This window comes from Lolium perenne, chromosome 5, assembly GCF_019359855.2.
Source record: "Lolium perenne isolate Kyuss_39 chromosome 5, Kyuss_2.0, whole genome shotgun sequence".
NCBI classification, from domain to species: domain Eukaryota; kingdom Viridiplantae; phylum Streptophyta; class Magnoliopsida; order Poales; family Poaceae; genus Lolium; species Lolium perenne.
The window spans coordinates 147,981,986-148,004,200 of record NC_067248.2 but is presented as its reverse complement, the minus strand read 5'-3'; the positions used below and the strand labels follow the sequence as shown (position 1 = coordinate 148,004,200).

At 49.7% G+C, this 22,215-nt stretch overlaps 2 protein-coding genes and 1 long non-coding RNA gene across 3 annotated transcripts; all 3 read left to right on the top strand.

The window, feature by feature from the left end:
• Positions 1–613: 613 nt before the first annotated feature.
• On the top strand, positions 614–1,487 carry LOC127304859 (uncharacterized). Its single transcript, XR_007853559.2, has 4 exons — positions 614–791; positions 879–989; positions 1,078–1,147; positions 1,228–1,487. It is a non-coding gene; the product is annotated as an uncharacterized lncRNA (long non-coding RNA).
• A 3,003-nt stretch (positions 1,488–4,490) lies between these two features.
• LOC127303653 (uncharacterized) lies at positions 4,491–5,248 on the top strand. Its single transcript, XM_051334360.1, has one exon. It carries the CDS (start codon positions 4,491–4,493, stop codon positions 5,016–5,018), a length of 528 nt encoding a protein of 175 aa, XP_051190320.1. The 3' UTR covers positions 5,019–5,248.
• Positions 5,249–7,872: 2,624 nt separating this feature from the next.
• Positions 7,873–8,808, top strand: LOC139831627 (uncharacterized). The gene has a single exon (XM_071820933.1). It carries the CDS (start codon positions 7,873–7,875, stop codon positions 8,806–8,808), a length of 936 nt encoding a protein of 311 aa, XP_071677034.1.
• Positions 8,809–22,215: the final 13,407 nt, after the last annotated feature.

Sequence of the window (22,215 nt, the reverse complement as noted above, 5' to 3'; positions counted from 1 at the left end):
TACCTTTCGAGAAGACACTAGATCGGGAGAAAGTTGTGCGTACCGTTGACAATCTATATGACCCTGTACCATCGCCGCCATCTGACTATGCGCGTTCTATTGAAAGGTCGTATGACAAGATGATCGAGGCGACAAAACCCGTTAAATCGGGTATCAGGGAGATAAAAGGGATACACAGTGTCTACCAGCTCGGACAACAACCCGTTCAATCGGTCGCCCCTCTCAAGGTGTTTGACGGGAAGACCGTTCAAAGTTCTCGACAAGACGCAACTGATTACGCCTTAGCTGAACGAGCATATCAGTTTGTTCAAGGGAAAGATTTGGTCGAGAATCTCAGGAAGGTACCAACATGTATGCGTAACTTGCATTCGTGGTACCTTAAGGCCTCAAAGGAAGGGATCGAGACTATCATGGTGCGAGTTAGGGAAGAGCACTACTTCCAGGAGTACTGTGTGAACGTTGACTTCGCCGAACTCTTTCAGTTATACAATCTCCGGGCCCTCGACAAATCAATCATCGATTTGCTATTGTCTGTAAGTGATTTATTTATTTAATTTGAGAAGTCGTTCATTGTCTGCAGATTATAATCTTTTGTGCGCTATATTATGCAGATCGAAGATGCTCGAATGCAAAAGGGACGATATCACAGACATTGGGTTCATTGACCCGAACACAATGCATGTCAAAACCATAGATGATCCCCTCTATAACAAGGATACACCGCAGACTTTGCTAAGGTTTTTGAAGCGACAACGTGACAAAAAGCTAATACTTTGGCCTTACAACTTCGAGTGAGTCTTACTGTCTTATAACACATTATATTTTGCTCACCGTATGTCAAAATTTTAACTAATGACTACATATTGAAACGTGCGTAGGTTTCACTTTATTCTTCTCGTCATCAATTTGGAAATTGGAGAAGTTGAAGTCTTGGACTCACTAACCAAAGAAAAGGATCTATACGTGTCTTGTTTTTTAATGCTCAGAAGGTAATTTGAATTCTTATCGGTTTGTTTCGTTAATTTCCTGCTTTGAACTAATTGATGACTCTTTTATGCATTTTCTTTTGTCGAGCAGCGTATGGCAAACTTTCATCAAGGAAGATACGTCCCGTGAATGGCCACCGAAGCTGCGATGGCGTGCGAAAGTAAGTAGTACTACCTAGGTCCACACACCTTTCAATTATCATACTTGACTATTGTTTGATTGAATTATATTCTTGTAAAGAAATGCCCGCAACAACCTCCGGGGACCGATCTCTGTGGATTCTTCGTTTGCGAGTTCATCCGCAGAATTGTCAACGAGAGAACGAATAATGAGAGAAATAAAGAGGTACAAAAACAATCTTCACAAATTTGTTTTGTTATCATAAGTTGTGCCGAGTTTCAGTAATAGTTGTTTCATGTATTCATTTGTATCTTATTCTTTTATAGTTGGCAAGAAAGCGGAACAAGCTCTCAATCGATGACCGCTTCATAGCAATAGGCGAGGAATTGGCGGGATTTTTCCTTCGGGACGTCATACCACCACTCGCAGAGCACCACAATGAATGAAGATGTACATGTTACATATATCGTTGACTCGAAGAGTACCACTATGCTACATGTAATAGACATATATAGAGTACGCCTCGGAGAGCACCACTATGCATGAAGATCGATCTTCATGCATAGTGCTACTTAATTTGCGATCTCATGCAATAACATGTGTGTTATATTATATGCACCAACTTGCTATGCATCATCTTGATCTTCATGTACTACCTAAACCCAAACGCGTTTCTGGTGCATCGACGCGATATGAATCAAACCGATATCCCTAAACCTCTCCAAAACCCTAAAAAGCCAATTCTCTGCCGCGGCAGAGATTTGGGAAAATTCCCTGCCGCGGGGGGAACCTTTGGTACCGGTTCGTATTACCAACCGGTACCAAAGATCCTCAGCCCTGAGCTCTCCTGGTGGCCCACGTGGAGGCCCGTTTTATACCGGTTCGTAAGCAACCGGTACGAAAGGGGGGGGGGCTTTAGTGCCGAATAATTTGTACCGGTTGCAAAACCGGTACGAATGGCCCTCTGGAACCGGTATAGATGACCGTTTTTCTACTAGTGCTAGAAGTAATAATTCTACAATCATCAAAGATTGATGCTGATGAAGTCACTGAAAAAACACCATCCATCGTAGTGTCAATGATTGCTTGTTAATCGATTGGATGGTGAAATTATTACTTCCAAGATATTGTGCCATACTAAGTTCATCTCTTAAAGCATAAGCCTTAGCCATGAATGGGTCCGCCACAATTCTTCACAACATGAACTTCCCATTGATATCCTGGCTATAGCACCCATACATCCTTTCCCTTGATCAGCATCATATGCGGCAACAACATTAAATTTTATAACACCTTTTGGCGGTCTCGACCATGGTTTCCTCATCCTCACACACAGATTAGTAACTAGCTAGTACCCTGACCGACATTGCACTCCTATGCGTTGGCCGAAGGATTTCACCATGGGTAAACTGATGCATATACCATGCACGTGTAAGGATAATTTCTGGAAGTCCAAGAGCTCCCATCAGGGCGCAATCACCAAGGTTTAAGATCATATGTTCTAGAAGCAATGGTCCGAAACCCGATCTTGCCGTAGGCCGTAGTACCCAATTGATGATACTCTCTGCCCCAAACATATTCCATATTTTTTGCGCTGAGGACAGCTGAAAAGAGTGCATAATATATCCTGGCTGCCAACATTGCAAATTAGACATTGGTTAGAGGTACCAGCATGTCTACTGACTACTAACACACCCAAGCATGGTACCAAACATGCATCCTTGTGAAGCGACAAAATGTTAAAATGAGGGAAGGTTGGAGCGCTAAAAAAATACAACTCCATCTATCAGTCGTGTTTTTTGTGGCCAGTCGTCACTATGCTTACATTGCCTTTGCCTAGGGTTGCAAGCGGCATCCCTTACGAACCCGTGAAAACATTATTTAGTTTAAACTAGTAGATTAATTTGTTTAACAACTTTTAACTACGAAAAAAACCCGTTTTCTAATAAGTGCGGGGGCACTCCCTGGTGGTACAGAGTGCCCACCTCTCTTCGTCGTCTGATGGACATCCTGTGGCTCACCGGGGTGATAGCAGGACTAAAGACGGGACACGACTAGGTCCTTCGAGAATCTCGTTCCCTTTCGTCTCTCCCAGGCGGGTTTCTTCTCGTCCACTTGTTATCCCCACTCCACCGATTACCTTCCTCCTCCGCCTAGACCACCTCCCGATCTGCCTCCGTCGCTGCAACCCAGAACTCGAGCTCCCATTGCCTCACCCGCCTCCCATCAGGCTGCCCCTGATTCCCAGCCGCCGGGAGGACGCCCACCTCCACACGCGCTACAGGGCCCGTCCCCATGGCGCGCCGCCGGGAGGGTGCCCATCTCCACACGCGCGCTGGAGGCCTCCATCTCCATGGCGCACCACCGGTATGCCCACCTCCACCGCCCTGCAGGCCCCGCCTCCATGGCGCCGCCTGGGCAGAACGCCCACACTCCACAGGTGCTGCAGGCCCTCTGTTCCCGTGGCCCGGCGACGGCGACAGAAAGGGCCTTGCAAAACCGAGCGCCGTAGGGCCCCTCACCTCCATGGCGCGCCGCCGGGACCACGCCCACCAAGGGCACCCCGTCTCCATTCGCGCCGCCGGGAAGGGCATCGCCTCCACCGTGCGCCCCTTCGCCCTCTCCCATGGTCCAGCAAGTGGACTCGTCGCGATCTCAAGTCGATGTATTTTTTTTGGTGCATCTGTGTAGTTTCTTCTTTTTTCTATATCTCATCACTGAAATTTTTCATTTTTTTACATTCTCAATTGAAATCACAAGCACTGTATTTTCGGGGATGTATTTTTTTTAGAGCTATATGCATTTTTGATCTATTTTTACATCTAGAGATCTTTTTCTTACATCTAGAACAATGTCATCAGTGATTTTTTTTCCTTTTTCTACATCCGGGATCTGGAAATAGTACTTTTCCCCATATCTAGATGTAACAACAGTAGGTTCTCCAGATCTTTTTTTCTACATCCACGCTGCTATTTTTTACATCCTCAATTAGAATCACAAATACTAGAATATTTTCTGGCATGTAATTTTATGTAGTTAAACTCTAATTTCTTACTTTCCAATATTTGTTCTGAATTTGAGGAATCAAAGGAGAAGATGGCATATGCATTTACTTTTTATTTGTGTGAATTTATACATAATAACCAAGAGCTCGCTTTTTCCCCGTCATGAACTCTCCACGGAGTTGAGGAATGAGAACGCATTCTCTGCATTTCGCGTGCAAACCTGCGGCGGTAGCAGGAGACGTGAAAAATTAGGACTTTCTATTTTTAGACCAAAAGGATGTTAGACTAGTTTATTTCCTAATTTGGGTGGGGCACTCTGGTAGACTAACCAGTGCTATAGCACCCTGTAGCAACGTCCGAAAAAAAACTACGAACCGGATGGGTTCCGGCCGGTTTGCATCCCTACCTTGCCCCCAGCTGCGCAAGGCGAGGTGTGTCTGCCAGTGCCACAACTCCGTCATAAATACTCACTCAGCTTCCTCCCCCAGGAAGATGCAACCCATTCCCTCCCCTCCCCTCACCATGGCGAAGCCCAAGTTCGTCCTCGTCCTCGTCCTCCTCACGCTCGCTCTGGTCGCCGCCGGCAGCAGCAACAGCAAGCTCAGCGGAGCTTTCGCTGCCGCGGACGACGACGACGGCCTGCCGCAGCGGCAGGAGGCCATGGCGGAGGCCGTCCGCGCGATGCACAGCTACGACCCGGCGCACAACGGCGCCGCCGAGACGGTCAAGCGGGCCATGGGGGTGGTGAACGGCGAGCTCGCCCTGCTGCGCCCCATCTTCAGCGCCATCAGCAGGATGCCGGAGGGCAGCGCCAAGGAGGAGGCTCACACTGCGGCGAAGGAGCTACTCGCTCGCCACCTCGGTGAGCTGCTCCCCGGCAGCTCCGTCAAGGTGGAAGAATTATGAGCATGCATCCATTCTGGTTTCTGTCTTAGGCTATATATTCTCTACCTAGATTGATCGCGCGCGTGATCTAGGCATCTCCCTCAAGTTTCCTTCCCTAGTAGTTTGTTTCTTTGTTCGTCGTCGCCCGATCGACTTTATGTAAGCGCCTCGCGCTATTTCCCTGCATTTGTTCCTACTTGTCATATGTTCCCCTTTAATTTTGTCTACGATTAGTAGCCGCTTTTCTATCATGTTTCCTCCTTGAGTATATTGTGTGCTAAAACAACGTGGGGTTTTACTCTCAAACCCGATATGCAACGGACAAGTAGCATTATTGTACTAGATCATACAATATATGATTTCTTGCCAACAAATTACATATATAGTACTAAAATCAAGCGGAATAAACACCCGAGCAGCTCCTCCCCGTACATTAGTCGGCGTTCTAGCTTGTTGCCATTTTGTTGGGTTCGGTGACGAAATTGTATGACCCCTACGAGATTACTATGGCAAGGAGTTGTTTTGACTCGGGCGGCTGGTCTGATGGCTCGGGCGGCGGGCGCCAGGAAGGTGGTGGCTACCGCTACCTCGATGGCCCTGGCCGCCAGGACGGCTGGCAGGAGGGTGCCGGGGGACAAGACCGTGGTCGGGGCGACTTCGGCTCCTTCGGGGATCCGCCGCCTTGGTGGGAGGAGCAGCGACGGAGGGAGGATGCCCTGGCCAACCGCCGTCCCGACGGCAACTCCGGCAGGGGTGCTGGGCAGCCGCGGCAGGGCGAGCGGGGTAATTCCCGTGGGCAGCAACAGCAACAGAAGCTCAAGGGGAAGAAGCAGGCTGGTGGCACATCAGGGGATGGCCTGCCACCGGCCAAGGACAAAGCCAAGCAGGCTCCCGCCCGGACAGGGGCTCCGGCGGCGGGCGAGTGCTTCAAATGTGGGCGTGAGGGGCACTACCAATCTGATTGCACTTTCGACCCTCTCTGCGTTGTGTGCTCTGGGGAGGGACACACGTCCGCGAACTGCCCGTCAAGGGGTAAAGGGATGCGGCTGGAGACCATGGGGCATGCTATCACCGGCGGCGGCTTCTACAACATCGACGTAGAGCCGCTAAGGGGGGGTAAGGGCAGTGGTGAGGTCTTTGCAGCGGTCATCAAGTTCACCGCGGCACCGCTCTCTGAAGAGCAACTATCTGATGAGCTGAAACACTTGGTTGATGAGCTGTGGGACTGGCAGGTCAGCAAGATCTCCGACTCTGAGTTCTCAGTGGTCTTCCCCACCCGTCAGACCCTGAAGCTCAGCACTGGAAGTGGGAAGCTGCACCTCCCCTTGAGCAAGACGGACACGGAGATCAGGGAGGCCTTCCTGGCTCCGAGGCCGAGCCTCATCCTCCCCTCCACTTGGGTCCGCCTCACAGGGGTGCCGGAGGACCTGATGGTGCGGGAGCGCCTCATGGCGGCGTTTACCATGATCGGCAGGCCTATCGACGTTGACGAGCTCTCCATCAAGAAAAGCGAGCATGAGCCCATCCGCATGCGCTTCCACTGCCGCTATCCGGAGCGGATCAAAGGCTCTGTGCAAATCTTCGTCAATGGCGAAGGCTACACGGTGGGGGTGCAAGCTGAGGCACCACCGAGGGGGTCGACCGGGGCGGGGACAGGGGGTCCACCGCCGCCTCCTCCTCGCAAGGATCGCGAGGATGACTCCGATGAGCTGTCCTCTGACAGCGAGTGGAACAAACACCGCCGCTCTCGCCGCGGTGGCAAAGACAAGGGCAAGGGCGATGACCCGCCTTCTGCGGCCGGGGGTGCCTCGGGTCCTTCAGGATCAAAATCTGCGGGAGCTTCACTGGGAGTGGCTCTCGTTCTGGACCAGTACGGTTCCAACCTCTCGGCCTCGGCGGAGGTGCTGCCTTCCCTCCCCCTCCTTGATGCCTCCAAGTTGATGCCCGGGGTCCAGAGCGACCACCTTGTGGCCACTGAGGAGTCCCTGGAGTCTGGGGAGATGGAGTCCCACCTCACTGACCCTCTGGCCTCGTGGGTGGACGACAGTCAGCAGGCGCAGGGGCCTCCGGCCAAAGTGGCGAGGCGCTCGCTGCCTTCCCCGCCGCTGGTCGTGGGTGAGGAGGGTGTGGAGTTGGTGGAGATGGAGACGGTGGAGGAGTCCGATGTGGAGGAGCAGGTGGAGGGCGGCGATCTGAGGGCGGAGGTGGCTGTGGTGACGCCGATCGCCCAAGGCCCACGCTCAAAGGCCATCTACTACAAGCGTGCCCAGACGACCCCGGCCTCGGCGGTGCGGAAGAGCGCCAGGAACGCCTCCGTGGCTCCCGGTACCTCCGCTCTGGCGAGGGCGCAGCAGTTGACAGCCGAGAAGAACCTGGAGGGGAAGACGGCGCCCGCGTCGACGATCGTCAAGGAGAAAGGTAATGAATTTTCTGTTCTTGACATCCTCTCTGACTCACACCTCACTTCTGTTGTCACGGATAGCTGCATGATGTTCGTCCCTTCGGGAAGGGAGCCGGGGGAGGCGCTTTCCATTGTTCGGGCCAAAGAGAGGGTCCAAGCCGCCATGGCGGAGACTGCCCGCCGCTTGGCTAGGGAAGCCGAGACGGCGGCGGCGACCCAGGAGTTCGCGAGCTCTCCTACGGCCCAAGAGGTGGCCGAGGAGGAGGACCCGGCTCTCCTTTCGCAGAGTGCGCAGGGTGCTGGACCGTGTGAGGCAGGGGTCTCCACGGCGAGCACGCCGGCCACCCGTGCCAGGACGCGGCCTGCTGTGGCCGAGGGACCGTCGGCCGCGACGCGGTCTCGTCCTTTGCGGAAATGTGTTAAGGCCTCAGTCCGCGCTGTCTCCACGAGACAGTATAAGAGGCGCTCGTCCAAATGAGGGCCCTCTTCTATAACTTGCGTGGGTTTGGGGGACGAGGGCGTCGCACCCAATTACGTGACTATATGCAACAAGAGAGAATTGATATTCTTGGTCTCCAAGAGACGATTAGGCAGGACTTCTCGGCGGCCGAGCTTCGGAGTCTTGAGCAGGGCGGCCAATTCAATTGGAATTGGGTGCCGGCCAATGGCCACTCAGGGGGGATGCTCCTAGGGTTCCGGGATGAGTGCTTCGAGGTAGGGGCCTGGAGGAAAGGTAGTTTCTTCATCAGCGCTGACATTTTCCATCGCTGCAAGAGACTTATCTGGACTTGTATCCTTGTCTACGGCCCAGCGGATCACTCCAGGACTAGGGAGTTCCTGGATGAGCTGGTGTCGGAGGTGGAAGCGTGCCATTACCCACTCATCATTGGGGGCGACTTCAACCTCATTCGGGGTGCTCATGATAAGAGCAATGACAACATTAACTGGCCTAGGGTGCGCCAGTTCAATGACGTTATCGCGAGCCTGGCCCTGCGAGAGATTAATAGGACAGGTGCCAGGTTTACTTGGACCAACAGACAGCTCTCCCCGGTTCGCTCTGTTCTGGATAGGGTGTTTGTCTCTCCGGCGTGGGAACAGGTCTTCCCGCTCTGCTCCCTTTTGGCTGTCACGAGGGTAGGCTCCGACCACAACCCCCTCCTCTTCGATGATGGGGAGCAGGGGGTCCGGAGACCTTCCAGGTTTATCTTCCAATCGTGGTGGCTAAGGGTGGCGGGGTTCGACGAGATGGTCAAAGGGAAGATTGACCACTGCATCCATGCGTTAGGGCCGCATCGCTGCAGCGTTGACCTCTGGCAATGCATTGCTAGATGCCTTAGACAGCATCTCCGGGGATGGGGTGCGAATCTAGGCAAGCTGCGCCGCCAGGTGAGGGATGACCTCATTTCTTAGATCCAAGAGTTGGATAAGGCGGCGGACACGAGTGGGCTCGATGATGATGGCTGGGCTCTTTGATACTTTCTCGAGGACCAAGTCGTTAACCTGGACGGGCTGGAGGAGGAGTACTGGCGCCAACGGAGTAGACTTCAGTGGACCCTAAAAGGGGATGCCTGCACTGCCTACTTCCACGCCTTTGCCAATGGGAGGCGGCGGAAGTGTATGATCCCCAGACTCATCACGGAGGAGGGGGAACTCACTTCCCAGGAAGACATGATGGGGCATGTCTATCAGTTCTACCACGGTCTGATGGGCACGGTAGGGGAGGAGAGGGTCTTCTCCCTGGCACCTAACCTTTGGCCAGTCACCCAGAGGATTGGCGCGGAAGAGAACAGGGCTCTTGAGCTCACCTTCACGGCGGAGGAGCTGGACGAGGTCCTGGCTGGTATGAAGCCCGATTCAGCCCCAGGCCCGGATGGCCTTCCTGTGCTCTTCTTCAAGAGGTTCTGGGGAACTCTTAAAGCGCCTATCCTTCAGATGCTCAATGACTTTGTCCTAGGGAGGATTGACGTCGCACGCCTCAACTATGGAGTTATCTCCCTGATCCCTAATCCCACGGCGCTGACAACATCAAGCAGTTTAGGCCTATCGCTCTTATCAATGTTATTTTTAAATTCTTCGCTAAAGCTTTTGCTACCCGTCTTGCTCCTATTGCTTCTAGAACCATTGACCGTAGCCAGACGGCTTTCATCAAGGGTCGGAGCCTGCACGAGGGAGTGCTGGCTCTTCATGAGATCGCACATGAACTTAGGGTTAAGAAACTGCCGGGGCTCCTCCTCAAACTGGATTTTGAGAAAGCCTTCGATCGTGTGAGTTGGAGCTTCCTGAGGGAGGTGCTCCTCTGTAAGGGGTTTTCCCCGATGATTGTACACCGCCTACTTCAGTTGGTCTCGGGAGGACAAACTGCAGTCAATGTCAACGGTGTAATCGGGGAATACTTCCGGAATGCTCGGGGAGTGCGTCAGGGGGACCCTCTTTCCCCGATTCTCTTCGACTTTATGGTGGACTCCCTAGCTGCCATTATTGCCAGAGCTTGCGAATCAGGGCACCTCCAGGGGGTCGTGCCACACCTGATTCCTGGTGGTGTCACCCACCTCCAGTACGCCGATGATACCCTTATCCTTCTTGAACCTTCGGACGTGGGTGTGGCCAACCTTAAGTTCCTGCTACTGTGCTTTGAGAACATGTCAGGACTTAAGATCAACTTCACTAAGAGCGAGGTGGTCGTGACAGGGGTCACTGACCAAGAGCGCCAGAAGTTTGTGGATGCCCTGAACTGCAAGCTAGGGAGCTTGCCATTCAAATACCTGGGCCTACCCGTTAGTGACAAACCCCTTTCTGTGGCGGACTGGAATTTCCTCACTGACAAGGTAGGTCACAGGGTCGAGCCTTGGCAAGGGCTTTTTCTCGCCTCTGCGGGGAGACTCGAGCTAACCAACTCCTGCCTCTCCAGCTTGCCGTTGTTTGCTATGGGGCTATACCTGCTGCACGACGCTACTCATGGGACCATGAACCGACACCGATCCTGCTTCTTTTGGGAGGGGGCGGGTCCCAAGCGCAAGTACCATATGGTAAATTGGGCCACGGTGTGCAAGCCAAAGGCGTTCGGAGGATTGGGAATCCTTAACACTAAATTTATGAATATCGCGCTTATGCTCAAATGGATCTGGAAGATCTATCAGAACAGCGAGGGGCTGTGGGCTGACCTGCTAAGGGCCAAATACCTGGGAGATCATGACTTGTTTTCTCCAGCTGTGCCGACTAAGGGCTCGCAGTTCTGGAATGCCATTCAGAAGATCAAATGGTATTTCAAAATGGGAGCCAAGCACAAGGTCCGGAATGGGAAACGTACCTACTTTTGGCTTGACTGGTGGACGGGCACGGGGCCCTTGCGTCTGACCTTCCCCCGCCTCTTTGCTTGTTGCGATAACCACTTTGCCACTGTTGAAGGGGTGCGTGACAATGAAGGGTGGCACATCCGGTTTAGACGCTCCTTCGGTCTCGCGGAGACGGTGGAATGGGACAACCTCTGTAGGATCTTCGACCTCACTCCCATCCTTTCGGGCGAGGACGAGGTCCGCTGGTCGCTGGATCCTTCAGGGGAATACTCCACTAACTCTATGTACTGTAAACTATCCCAGGGCGGGGCCATAACCCACTTCAAGGAGGTTTGGCGCACCAAGGTTCCGCCTAAGATACGGGTCTTTCTCTGGCAGCTGATTAGGGGTAGGTTGCCAGCTGGGGACCAGCTGGTCAAGAGGCGGGGGCCCTCTGATGGAAGCTGTGCCCTTTGCGGTGGCTGGGAGACTTGCGATCACATCTTCTTTGAATGCCATCTAGCGAGATTCATGTGGGCAGGAATTAGGGAACTTCTGCACTGCTCTTGGAACCCGACAGGGGTCGCGGATTTCATTGCCATTGTCAATGGCCTTACGGGTCGTCTCCGTAGGATAGCTTGGTTCACCTTTGCGGCCCAATCCTGGGCCCTCTGGAACATCCGCAATAAGCTAGCTATAGAGGGATCCTTGATCAACAACCCGTCTGATGCTATCTTCAAAATGTCTATCTATATGCAGACTTGGAGGGTTCTGGTCAGACCGAGGGACTTACCGCTTCTGGACGCGGCACTGGACGAGGTTAGGAGGCTTCAGCGACGGCTTTGCGATGATGATGGAGGATGATCAGCACCTGCGCCCGCTTCTTGCTCCCCTCCAACGCGTGGAGCTGTAGTGCTTTGTAGCCTTTTTCGTTTCAGTATGGGTACTTGTGGATTTGGAGTGCTTTGTCTAAGGCATCAGACTAGCTGTTTGGGTGTGAGTTTGTATCGCTACTGTTGTTGCTTCGTGTGCTTTATTTATAAAGCAGGGCCATGGGCCTTCCCTTTAAAAGTTGTTTTGACTGGTTCACCAAATAACAGAAAATTCATGAAAACACAAGCCTAAGTTTCCATTGGTGAATTTTGCATTCACAAATTCCACAAAGAGGAACATAATTTATTTGACAAGAAGTAAATGAAAAAAAGCAGCTTGCAGAAATGGGAGACGTAGTTCATCAGAGCAACTAAGGGGCGCGAGAGTAGATATAGAGGGAGGGGATCAGCTAGTATGTACATCGAAAATGTGTCGACCTCTCTTTCCCCTTCCCGGCTACAATAGGGAGAGGCGAACAGGGTCGGCCCTATGTTTTTCGGGGCCCTTGGGCGAAGTCAACAAAAGGCCCCTTGAGGCTAGATGTATGCCTACTTTCAGTTTATACGCATAGTTTCGATAGACATAAAAATAATAAAATGGGAGTAGAAAAATATAATAAGTGTTTTCTCAAATTTCCCTAATAAAAATAATAAAATTGTATAAAAATAATATGCAACTGAAACATTTGGATAGCAGTCGACTGAAAAATAATTATTTAAAGCATCCCTTTGCGATTCAATAAATTTATTGGCTCTCTTTCTCTTTTTCTTTTTCGCAGTACCTGGCATTTGTTTTGGCATTCTAACACCTATAACAATGAAGGAATATTCATCAAATTAAAATGATAATTTTTTTTTTTTTGAAACAAGACCCTCAGGCCCAGCTTTATATTGAAAGCTTAAACATAGTCTTAGAACATCAGCCCCACGAAGGAGGTACCCATCAAAATCAGCCTCTACAGGCCATAGCATCAATCCTCTCCCTACACTAGTAGAGATAAGACTACATCTACCAAAGCTTAACAGAACACACAGCACCATATCCAGTGAGACAACAACATGGCACCACAGCTGTTATGAGCAGAAGATAGCTACCCAACTCCAGCACGGTCACGCTCCTCCCTGCCCAGCTCGCGGAGTTTGTCGTCAAACCTGGAGATGATGACCTTCGTCGCCATCAGCCTCTTAGCGACCACCAGCGGCTTCCACTGCAACATAAGAGAGTTCAAACAACACTTTATGTTGAAATACCCGCTCATTTCTGGTAAGCCAAATCGTCCAAGCAAACGCGGCAAACCAAAACAAGGTAATTTTGTTATCTTCCGCACCCTGTTTTTTGAGGAAGAGTTCAGTAAACTCATCCCTAGATCTGGGCAACACCCTAATATTAAACAAAGGCGCAATCACACACCACAAATACCTCGCGACAACACAATTGAAAAGAATATGATCTACATCCTCTTTTTCCCCGCAAACCACACAGAGGTCTGACCCAGGCCAACCCCTGCCAACTAATTGTACAGCTGTTTGAATGTGCCCTCTAAAGCAAAGCCACAAGAAGTTTTTTTGTTTTAATGGACAATTCACACTCCACATATCCATCATCCTAACATCTCTCACACCCGGGTTAAGGATAAACCGATACATTGATTTAGTTGAAAATTTACCACTAGCTTCAAAGGCCCACTTCACTTTATCTTCTTCTTCATTAAGAACAAGGCCATTCATCATATTCCCCAACTCACTCCATTCCCGGACTTCTACAGGGCCGAAAGATCTGCAAAAGGTCAAGTCCAACCCATTTGCTAGGACAACTTCAGCAACTAAACCATTCTGCTGCTCGCAGCAGCCATAAATTTGAGGAAACACAATCCTCAAAGGACATTCTCCCAGCCAAACATCATCCCAAAAGGATGTTTTCCTACCATTACCCACCATATAAATAGACCCCATCTTAAACCAATGTTTTATTTTGTGTAGGCTTTTCCAAAACTGAGATCCACTAGTTCCCGAGGAATGGTAAAAGCCACCACCACCCATATATTTACTCCTGAGAATTTGGCAACTAAGATCATTAGACCCACTCTCCAATTTATATATCCATTTGCTCAACAGACAAATATTTCTCACTCTTGTGTCCGCAAAACCCATTCCACCAAACTCTTTAGGTCTGCACATCTTTTCCCATTTAACCATATGATACTTCTTACTCTCACCGACCCCTTCCCAAAAGAAACGGGCACGCGGCATATCCATCTTAACATGAACCCCCTCATTAAGCAGAAAAAAACCCATAGCATACGTTGGTATACTGTCCAGGCAAGAATCAATCAATATCGATCTTGCACCAGAAGAGGCCAACGCATTAAAGCCATTTTCCAACCTACTCTCAATTTTTTGAGCCACAAACGTTAAATCTTTTGTTAACAATTTGTTACAACTCACAGGTAACCCTAAATATTTCAATGGGAACACCCCCATGTTACAGTTAAACATATTCGCAATCCTTATTAACTCTTCCTCATCAACTCCAACACCCAAGATCTCACTTTTTTGATAATTAATTTTAAGCCCCGACATAGCTTAAAATGATAATTATTAAGAGAGTAAATCATGGATTTAGACGAAAATTAAGATTGAAGATTTAATCATGTGCTTACACAGGGGCAGGACGGCAGGTTGCTGATCGACGAGCGGTTGACTGGGCAAAGCAATCGGCCAGCAGGGAGAGCGGTTGAGCCGAGACAATCGACGAGACCCAGAGACGAGGAAGATATACGAACTGGCGATTGTCTATATTCTTTTTTCCAAGGAAATCGACCGAGGCAGGGCCGATCCTTGGCCACGCGTACTGGTAGCCTCTTGTTTTTTCAAGGGAACCAATTCGTTCCTGACTAATGAAGGTCATGCATACACAGCCTCGTAGAAGACTTCCGATGGGAGTTGGACCGATCGGGACTTCTGTCTGGCTTCAGTGTTTCTTCCATCCTTTTCTTAGTGGGCATATTTTCACTTGTATTAATTTTTTTCAGCTCATAGTATAGAGAAACTCCGATACTGGGTCCCCACCCGACCTGGGCCCTTGGCGGCCGCCCATGGCTGCCATGGGTCAGGGCTGGCCCTGGAGGAGAATTTGTGAACCAAACCAGGATCGAGGACCACCTCGCTCGCCGTCGGATCGTCGATTTCCTGCCCTCCGGCAGCCGCTCCGGCGGCAGGAAGGTGGGGAATCGTCGATCCACGGCCTGTATATAGTGTAGGTTTCTCTAGGTGGCTTGCCAGCCGCGCGGAGGAGGTGGTGGTGCAGTTGGCACGGCGTTTTGGGGAGAAGCTCATCCTCTCCGGCGGCGGCGCTCTCAGGAGCTCTGCGGTCGAGCCTTCTCCTTCCCCGAGCTCTAAGGTCTCCAGAATCTGCTGAGCTCCTCTTCCCCTCTCCGGCGCCGGCGTGGCGGTCGGGCCGGTTCGTGTTGAAGCTGTTGAAGGCGGTGATGTGGAGCCTTGCGATGGAGATGACGGCCTGTGGTTGTAGGCTCTCGGGAGCCGGCGACCGGCGACTTCCCGTCCGCGGAGGGGTTGCATCTGAACCAGGCCATCGAGGGATGCAGCGGCGGCGGCGCGCCACCGGCGGCATCGGGGTTGTCTTCTACTTCGGGGTCTAGAGGACCTGATTGTAATTTTTCTTTCTTGCTGGACCTGGCTTTAAGTCCGAGGCTTTAATATCACTTCCTTTTTCCCGCAAAGAAAACGTGTCGACCTCTGATCGACTCCGTCCATCTGTTCATCATGGTACCGTACATTTGGACTATACGCAGACCCATTTGCGCCATGCAAAACAATGGTTTTCAAAATTGGTGCATTTTCACACATCCTCATAGGCTACCGGTTTTATTTATCTCCGGTCTGAACCACCTTCTTCTGGAATGTGCCCCCTCCATTTATTAAAACAAGGTTTATAAATTTTGGTTAAAATCAAACTATCTAAGAGCATCTCCAACACAAACGCTACAATAGCACGGGCTGCTAGCTAGAGGAGTGCATCAACCAAAACAATACAAAGACGGTACTGGACGCTTGATTTTGTCTACCACCTCCACTAGTAGAAAACATGCCTGATGTCGCGGGCCATAAGAGCCTTTTATCGCGGGCGGCCAGCCGGAACAACGGGAGCGCGATAAAAGGACCAACCTTTTGTCCCGGCCCGCTTACCACCCGCGACAAAAGATCCACCACGTGGCAGCCGCGAGACGCGCATGGGACACCCCCTTTTGTCCTAGGTGGTAACACAGCCCGCGATAAAAGGCCCTCTATGTGGCGCGCGCAGGACGCTGCTCCTTTAGGGTTTAAGGGTGTAGCCAGCCCCCGCCACCGCCCACCCTTTTATTTCATTTTTTGATTTCAAAATAAAATTTTCATATATTTGTACGGTACTACAAGCTGTACACATTCATGCATTATATATAGATCGAGCAAACAAATATTCTAAGCAAAAGTCTATTCGTAGATTCCCATTACATATACATGGAGCTCACGACTACCGGGACTATAACCCGTCGTCTATTCGAACTATTACATGGGGATCATGACCAGGCCCTATTTTGATTAAACAAGCCTTTGATGTCTATTATTTCTCTCATCAGAAGGCCAGCTACTTCCTCTGCAATTCCTAGTAGGTGTTGTTGCGGTTGGAGCTTCTCCCGCATGAACTCGACCTATATAGGAAAATTAGAAGAATATGACTATATCAATCTTGATAACAAAATATTAACGATAATAAATTAAAGTTGTGAATGTTATTGCTTACGTTGAATCTATTATCATTCTTCTTAGTGGTTAACATGCGAATGGACTCGCAAACGTAGTATCCACATAGATTCATCCCTTGTGGCTGCTGGGCGCACGGTACAGGAGTAAATGTTAGCTTCTCTGCGAAGTCACCCGTGTTCCTCTTCTTGAAAACTCTCCAAACCCCTGCCAGGCAAAGGAATGATTGAATGAGGTGGATAATTAATTGATATCTCACGAAAGATATAGCGCGGCAATGAATGAAATTACCTCTGGAGCAAGTGCTGCAAGTCGCAGAACCCTTCCAGGCCTCTACTCAATGGGTCCCTTACTTTAACTATTGCCTTATCAACTTGAATGTCTAGCAGAATCCAGTGAAAACTGCACATGTTTATATATATATATATATATGTCATGAATTACACTTATCAACGAGTAAGAAAAATTGAATGTGTACAACATATCAGTAAGACTCTCACCTGTAGTTGTAAGGAAACAATATTGAATCACATAAATGTTCCTCCGTTATAAACCTTAGTAGGTTTTCCCCCGTTTCTTCATTTTATCCCTTACCGTGTCATGATGTACTTTATCTGGGTCAACAAACCCAATATTGGTTATATTATTTCTTCTGCATTCATCGATCTTCAGTGTGCATAAGAGAGTACATAAGATATAATGCGTATAAGCAATGAACATGAACAACTAAATGAACAGGAACTCATATGTAGTTAACAACTTACAAGCAATAGCAACTCATGAGAGATTTGTCGAGGACGTCTAAATTGAATAACTGCCAGAGTTTGGAAATCTCAATATGGAGATCCTCCCTTCGGAAGTAATATTCTTATGGGATATTCGCCATGATGTATCTTTTGTTCTCATTGCATGCATCAAGGTACCATTGATGCAAATTCCGCATATGCGTTGGTAGTTGATGCAGCCGCTCTTTGCTGACCAAGTCGGCCCCGTAGACAAATTTAGGGGCAATATCAGCAATGGGTAGTGCAGCATCTTGGGAACTCATCAATTGCTCCACAGTACAAACAATTTGAGCCGCTAGCGCCGCAGCTGCTTCCATATCGAAACCACCATGTTCCTGGTACACAGAGGGAACATCTAACACTTTGAGGGGGAGGGATCGACTGTTTGGCCTGTTCTCCGAGCTGGGGAACTTCCTTTCTTTTTCTGCTTGCTGTCGCTTGCTTGGCCTTGAGGGGTGCACTTTTTGTACTTGTTTGCTTCCCGGCTACACTTCTAGTTGATAATTTGCTCGTGCTAGCACTATCCTTCTCTTTGCCATGCTCAATTACCTTCGCAAGTATGCGTGTATAGTTATCCTTCTTCTCGTGTAAGTCATATTGCGATGGTGTGTTCAGAAAATCAAGAGCATATGCTTTTTGCTTCTTGGTGTATGGTGCTGGAGGTTTGGGTTTTTCCTTATGAAAATGTTCATGCATTTGTTTCTTTACAATGGCCTCAGTTTCCTCAATAGTAAGATCTTAAGGACGGGGGGGGGGGGGGTCTTTGGTACTCTTGGGAGGGGCGACAGTCGGCGGATAGGACTCTTGACACGCTTCCGCTTGGGTGCCTGCCGAGTCTTAGTGGGCGAAGGCAGCAGTGCAGGAGATGGAGATGGACTAGGGATGTGGTGGTCATACTCATGGGTTGATGGTGGCGACATGTGACCACTCGGAGGAGGTGATGGTGACCTGCGATCACTTGGAGGAGGTGATGGTGACCTGCGACGAGTAGTAGGGGGTACCCAACCTGGAAGCCTGATGTTTTTCTTTTCCCAAAGAATGATGTCACCCAGTACATCTCCGAGTGTATCCCGACCTTCACCCTCCAGGGATTTCAAGCTGCAATGACTCAAACGACGGTACAATTGAATCCACCCCGACACGAGCATAGCCAGCTGGAATCTTATTGCCACTCCATAGTGCCGGCTCACCTTCAGGTCCTAATGTAGGTAAAACAAGCCGACCACCACCTTAAGAGATAGGTTCCTGAACACCTCATGGAGATCACAAGGTGTCTGCTCCTTGATTCCATCCACGGGGTAGCCAGGACCACCATCTATCATCCGTGTACATTCAGGCGGGGCCTCCAAGTTAGGCACGCTACTTCGCCGCTGAGATATGCCGGCGGTATTATCTGGCTCGCACCGTCCTTTAAATTTATCAATCTCCCGATGCCGCTGCTCAATCTCCCGCTGCTGCTGGTCAAGTCGGTGTTGGAACTCGGTTAACCGGTCATTCTGCACCTCTTGCTGGCATTGTTTTGCTCTCGCTTGGCTTCTATAAGTCTCCACATCGCTCAGGAACCCAATCTCCCACGGATAACTAGGGCCGAGGCCTCTTGTTCATCCTTGTAAGGGTATATTGCCCCTATGTGTGGTTTTGGTAACTAATGACAACCCCTATGGACTAATGTTTTCATTGAGTTTATATGAAGGAATATTCCATAGGTACTACTTGTATTCCATGTGTTGGATTCAAGTATGGATGCCATGAAGATAAAGATACACCTTGTGTATTGGCATCACAATCATCGATTTGAAGTTATATATGTGATATGATCAAGAAGAAGAAATGAAGATGAAGTTCTTATGTGTAATTCAATATTAGCCATACTCTATCTTATGTGATAAGCAATGGATGATCAAGATCTTGAAAGCTTGATTCCAAGTGAAGAATTCTTTATATACATCTCAAGATAGTATGATAGAGTATGAGAAGATACAAGGTTGAGTCAGGCAAGTTCAAGATGAGCATCTCAAGTGAATCACATGCTTGAAGCTTGCCGTCCATTTGGTGATAATGGACATGTGAAGATGTGCATCAATAAAGCTTTCCCATCATGGTGTATGGGGGAGCATTTGTGAGTCTACACGAAGCGACGATGATCAAGTGAGGCATTACGGCCTGAGTGGAGCGTGAAGAGCTATCATCAAGATCAAGCGGGATGCGCAAGGCAAAGGTATGGCCTTGCTAGGTTTTCCTTTTACCGGTCTCAAGGTGGTTGTTGGGAGACCGGATTATAGGATAGATAGCCGCACTATCAAGAGGGGCTTTCGGTTGGGTAACTTGATCACATCGTCTTAGGGAGCTCAATCCTTTCCATATCCTTATTTCTTCTTGGTGTTTCTCTGTGTGAGGTTCTTGAGCTTGTTGCTAGCTTTACAACAAGCCCAAGTTCATCGAAAACGGAATCCGCATGCATCTTCTATTGCGTTTTCGAGTTTGGACGTCTTCACCGTTTCTTGACGGTGGGAGACTCCCTCTCTAAAATCATCTAAAATATTCTGTGAGGAGTCTCCATATTTCCAACAAAATTGGTTTCATGTTAATCGGAGTTCGGGAGCATTATTTATTAAAGAAAAGGTGAAAGTAAAATAAAAGAATAAAAAGAAAAGGAAAAAGGGGAGGGGCTGCCGGTTGACCGGCCGGCCTGCCGACCCACACGTCGGCCCACCTGGCTGAGACCGGCCCGGGCGCTGATGCCAGCCGGCCCCCATACTGAGGTGGCCCCAGTCTGGTCCGGCCCAGGGTCCGGCAGCCGCCGGCCCGCCCGGCGCCAGCCCGGCCTAGCCGGGCGCCTCTCGACCCGCTCGCCCGGCGCACCCTGTGCGCCCCCGCGCTGCCTGCCGCCCTAGCTAGGCCTCCCTCTCCAACGCGCGGCCCACCCGTGCCCATCCGGCCTGGGATCCGGTTCGGCTGGGCTGCTGACCGGCCAGTCCGGCTCCAGCCCCGGTCGGCCGGCCGGTTCGACCGGCTCGGCCGATTTTTCACTGAGCAGTTTTTCTGTCTTTTCTCCCCAACGGTTTTATTTGCCCTATAGCTATAAATATCCCTTCTTCCACCTTGAGCAAGTTAGTTCTTCCCATTCTCTCTCCTCCATTGTTTCCTTTGAAGAACTTGCTCTCTCTCTTGATTCCCCCCATGTTTCTTGCTCATTCTTGAGGGATCTAAGAGAGAAGATCTAGATCTACAATCCCCACCAATCCATTTCTCCTCTAAGTGAGGGGAACCCTTTGGATCTAGATCTTGGAGTCTTTTGTTGACTTTCCCCATTGTTCTTCCTCTCCAATCTCATCCTAGCATTCATTGCTTTGGTGGGATTTGAGTGTGAAGGACTTGAACATCTCTAGTGTTCTTGCTTTGCATCATTGCATAGTGTTGAGCTCTCCACCACGATTAGTTCGAGTGAGAGAAAGTGAGCTTGTTACTCTTGGAGGGAGACCTCCTAGTTGGCTTGGTTGGTGCCCCGGTGATCTCTTCAAGAAGATTGTGAAGAGACCCAGGCTTCTCCTTCGTGGAGCTTGTGAAGTGGTTGTGGAGCTTGCCATCTCCGGAGCGGAGGAAAAGCTAACCATAAGGAAAGGGCCATTATCCTTCGTGGGTGTGGTTCGGAGAATAGGGTGAGCCTTCGTGGCGCGGGGAATTCTTCGTGGGACCTCCACTCCTCCAAACGTGACGTACCTTCTTGCAAAGGAAGGGAACACGGGAATACATCCTCGTCTCCTCGTGCCTCGGTTATTTCTATACCCGAGCTATCTTTCCTTGTGATAGCCATCGTGCTTGAAGTACATATATATTGCTATCACTTGTGCTACATATATCTTGTGCCTATCTTGCTTAGCTCTAGTTGCTATTGTTACACTTAGTTGAGCTTAGCATATTTAGGGTTTGTGTTTGTAAACTAAACATTAGTTTAATTCTGCATTCTTACAAGACAAATCTGCAAGAGTTTTTAATTGCCTATTCACCCCCCTCTAGGCGACATCTCGATCTTTCAATCCTTCCTTTTTCAGGATTTCCAAGGACAAGCGTCAGCAAGTCATTCTCTCTATCGGGAAAAAACTTCAACTTTCCCGATTTAATATCTGCCGTCACTTCAAGCCATTTTCCCTGGGTACCTTAACCTTGCTGTCACTTTGAACAAGGTTCCTTGTCCGCATGTCATACTCACAGCCATGCGCAAGGAACCAATTTCGAGCCCTCAAGTCCCACTTTTCTCGGATGGGTTCTAGAGTGACCCCATTCCGCTGCATCACAGCCTCTTGTTCAGCCCACTTAGGCATGGCTTTTTGGTAGCCCCCTCGCCCCGCATGATGGTGATATTCCTTTTCACTTGCATTCTTCTTGTTTTTCTTTGACAATTCCACATCATCCTCAGAGGTCTTGTACTTCACAAATGCATCCCAATTATGCTCATGCTTCGCTAGATAGCCTTTGAATTTTGGAGGCTTCTTCTCCTCCTTATAAAAAGCCCATTATCGCTTCTTCCAGGCCCGGAATAGTTCCCCCATCTTCTGAAGAGCCCACTTCTTCACTAGCTCCTTCTGCTTGTCCATCTCAAGCTGCGATTCCAATTCTGACAAGGTGAAATGTGCCATGAGGTCGTCAAAAAGCTTTCCTTTGAACCTATCGGCGACAAACTCACTTTCGGGCACCTTTTTGCTCTTGTTCCATTTGCTAACAGTGATCGGGATGCGATCCCTAACCATAACTCCGCACTGATTTTTAAATGTCGTTGTGGCATTTGCGGGTTCCACTGGTTGGCCTTTAGGTGATATACGTGTAATTGTGTAGTGGTCATTTTTGCCCACCTTTTTTGCCGGGCCTCGTTTGTCCAACTTATCTTGGGAGGCCTAAGAGAATAAAAATTAATTAATTTATATGCATGTACATATAGAATTCCATTAATGGCTCTAGTGATCATATACCTCGCCATCACCGGAGCACTCAACTTCTCCATCACTGGAGCCGTCGGCTTCTCCATCACCGGAGCCGCCGACTTCTCCATCAACGAATCTATCGGCTTCACGGTCGTCTTCTCGATCGGCTTCTCGGTCGGCTTCTCCATCAATGAATCCATCGGCTTCT

Bases quoted from the DNA above. Each gene is read 5' to 3' on its own strand.
- LOC127303653 (XM_051334360.1), top strand. From the start codon at position 4,491: ATGGGTTCCGGCCGGTTTGCATCCCTACCTTGCCCCCAGCTGCGCAAG.
- LOC139831627 (XM_071820933.1), top strand. From the start codon at position 7,873: ATGAGGGCCCTCTTCTATAACTTGCGTGGGTTTGGGGGACGAGGGCGT.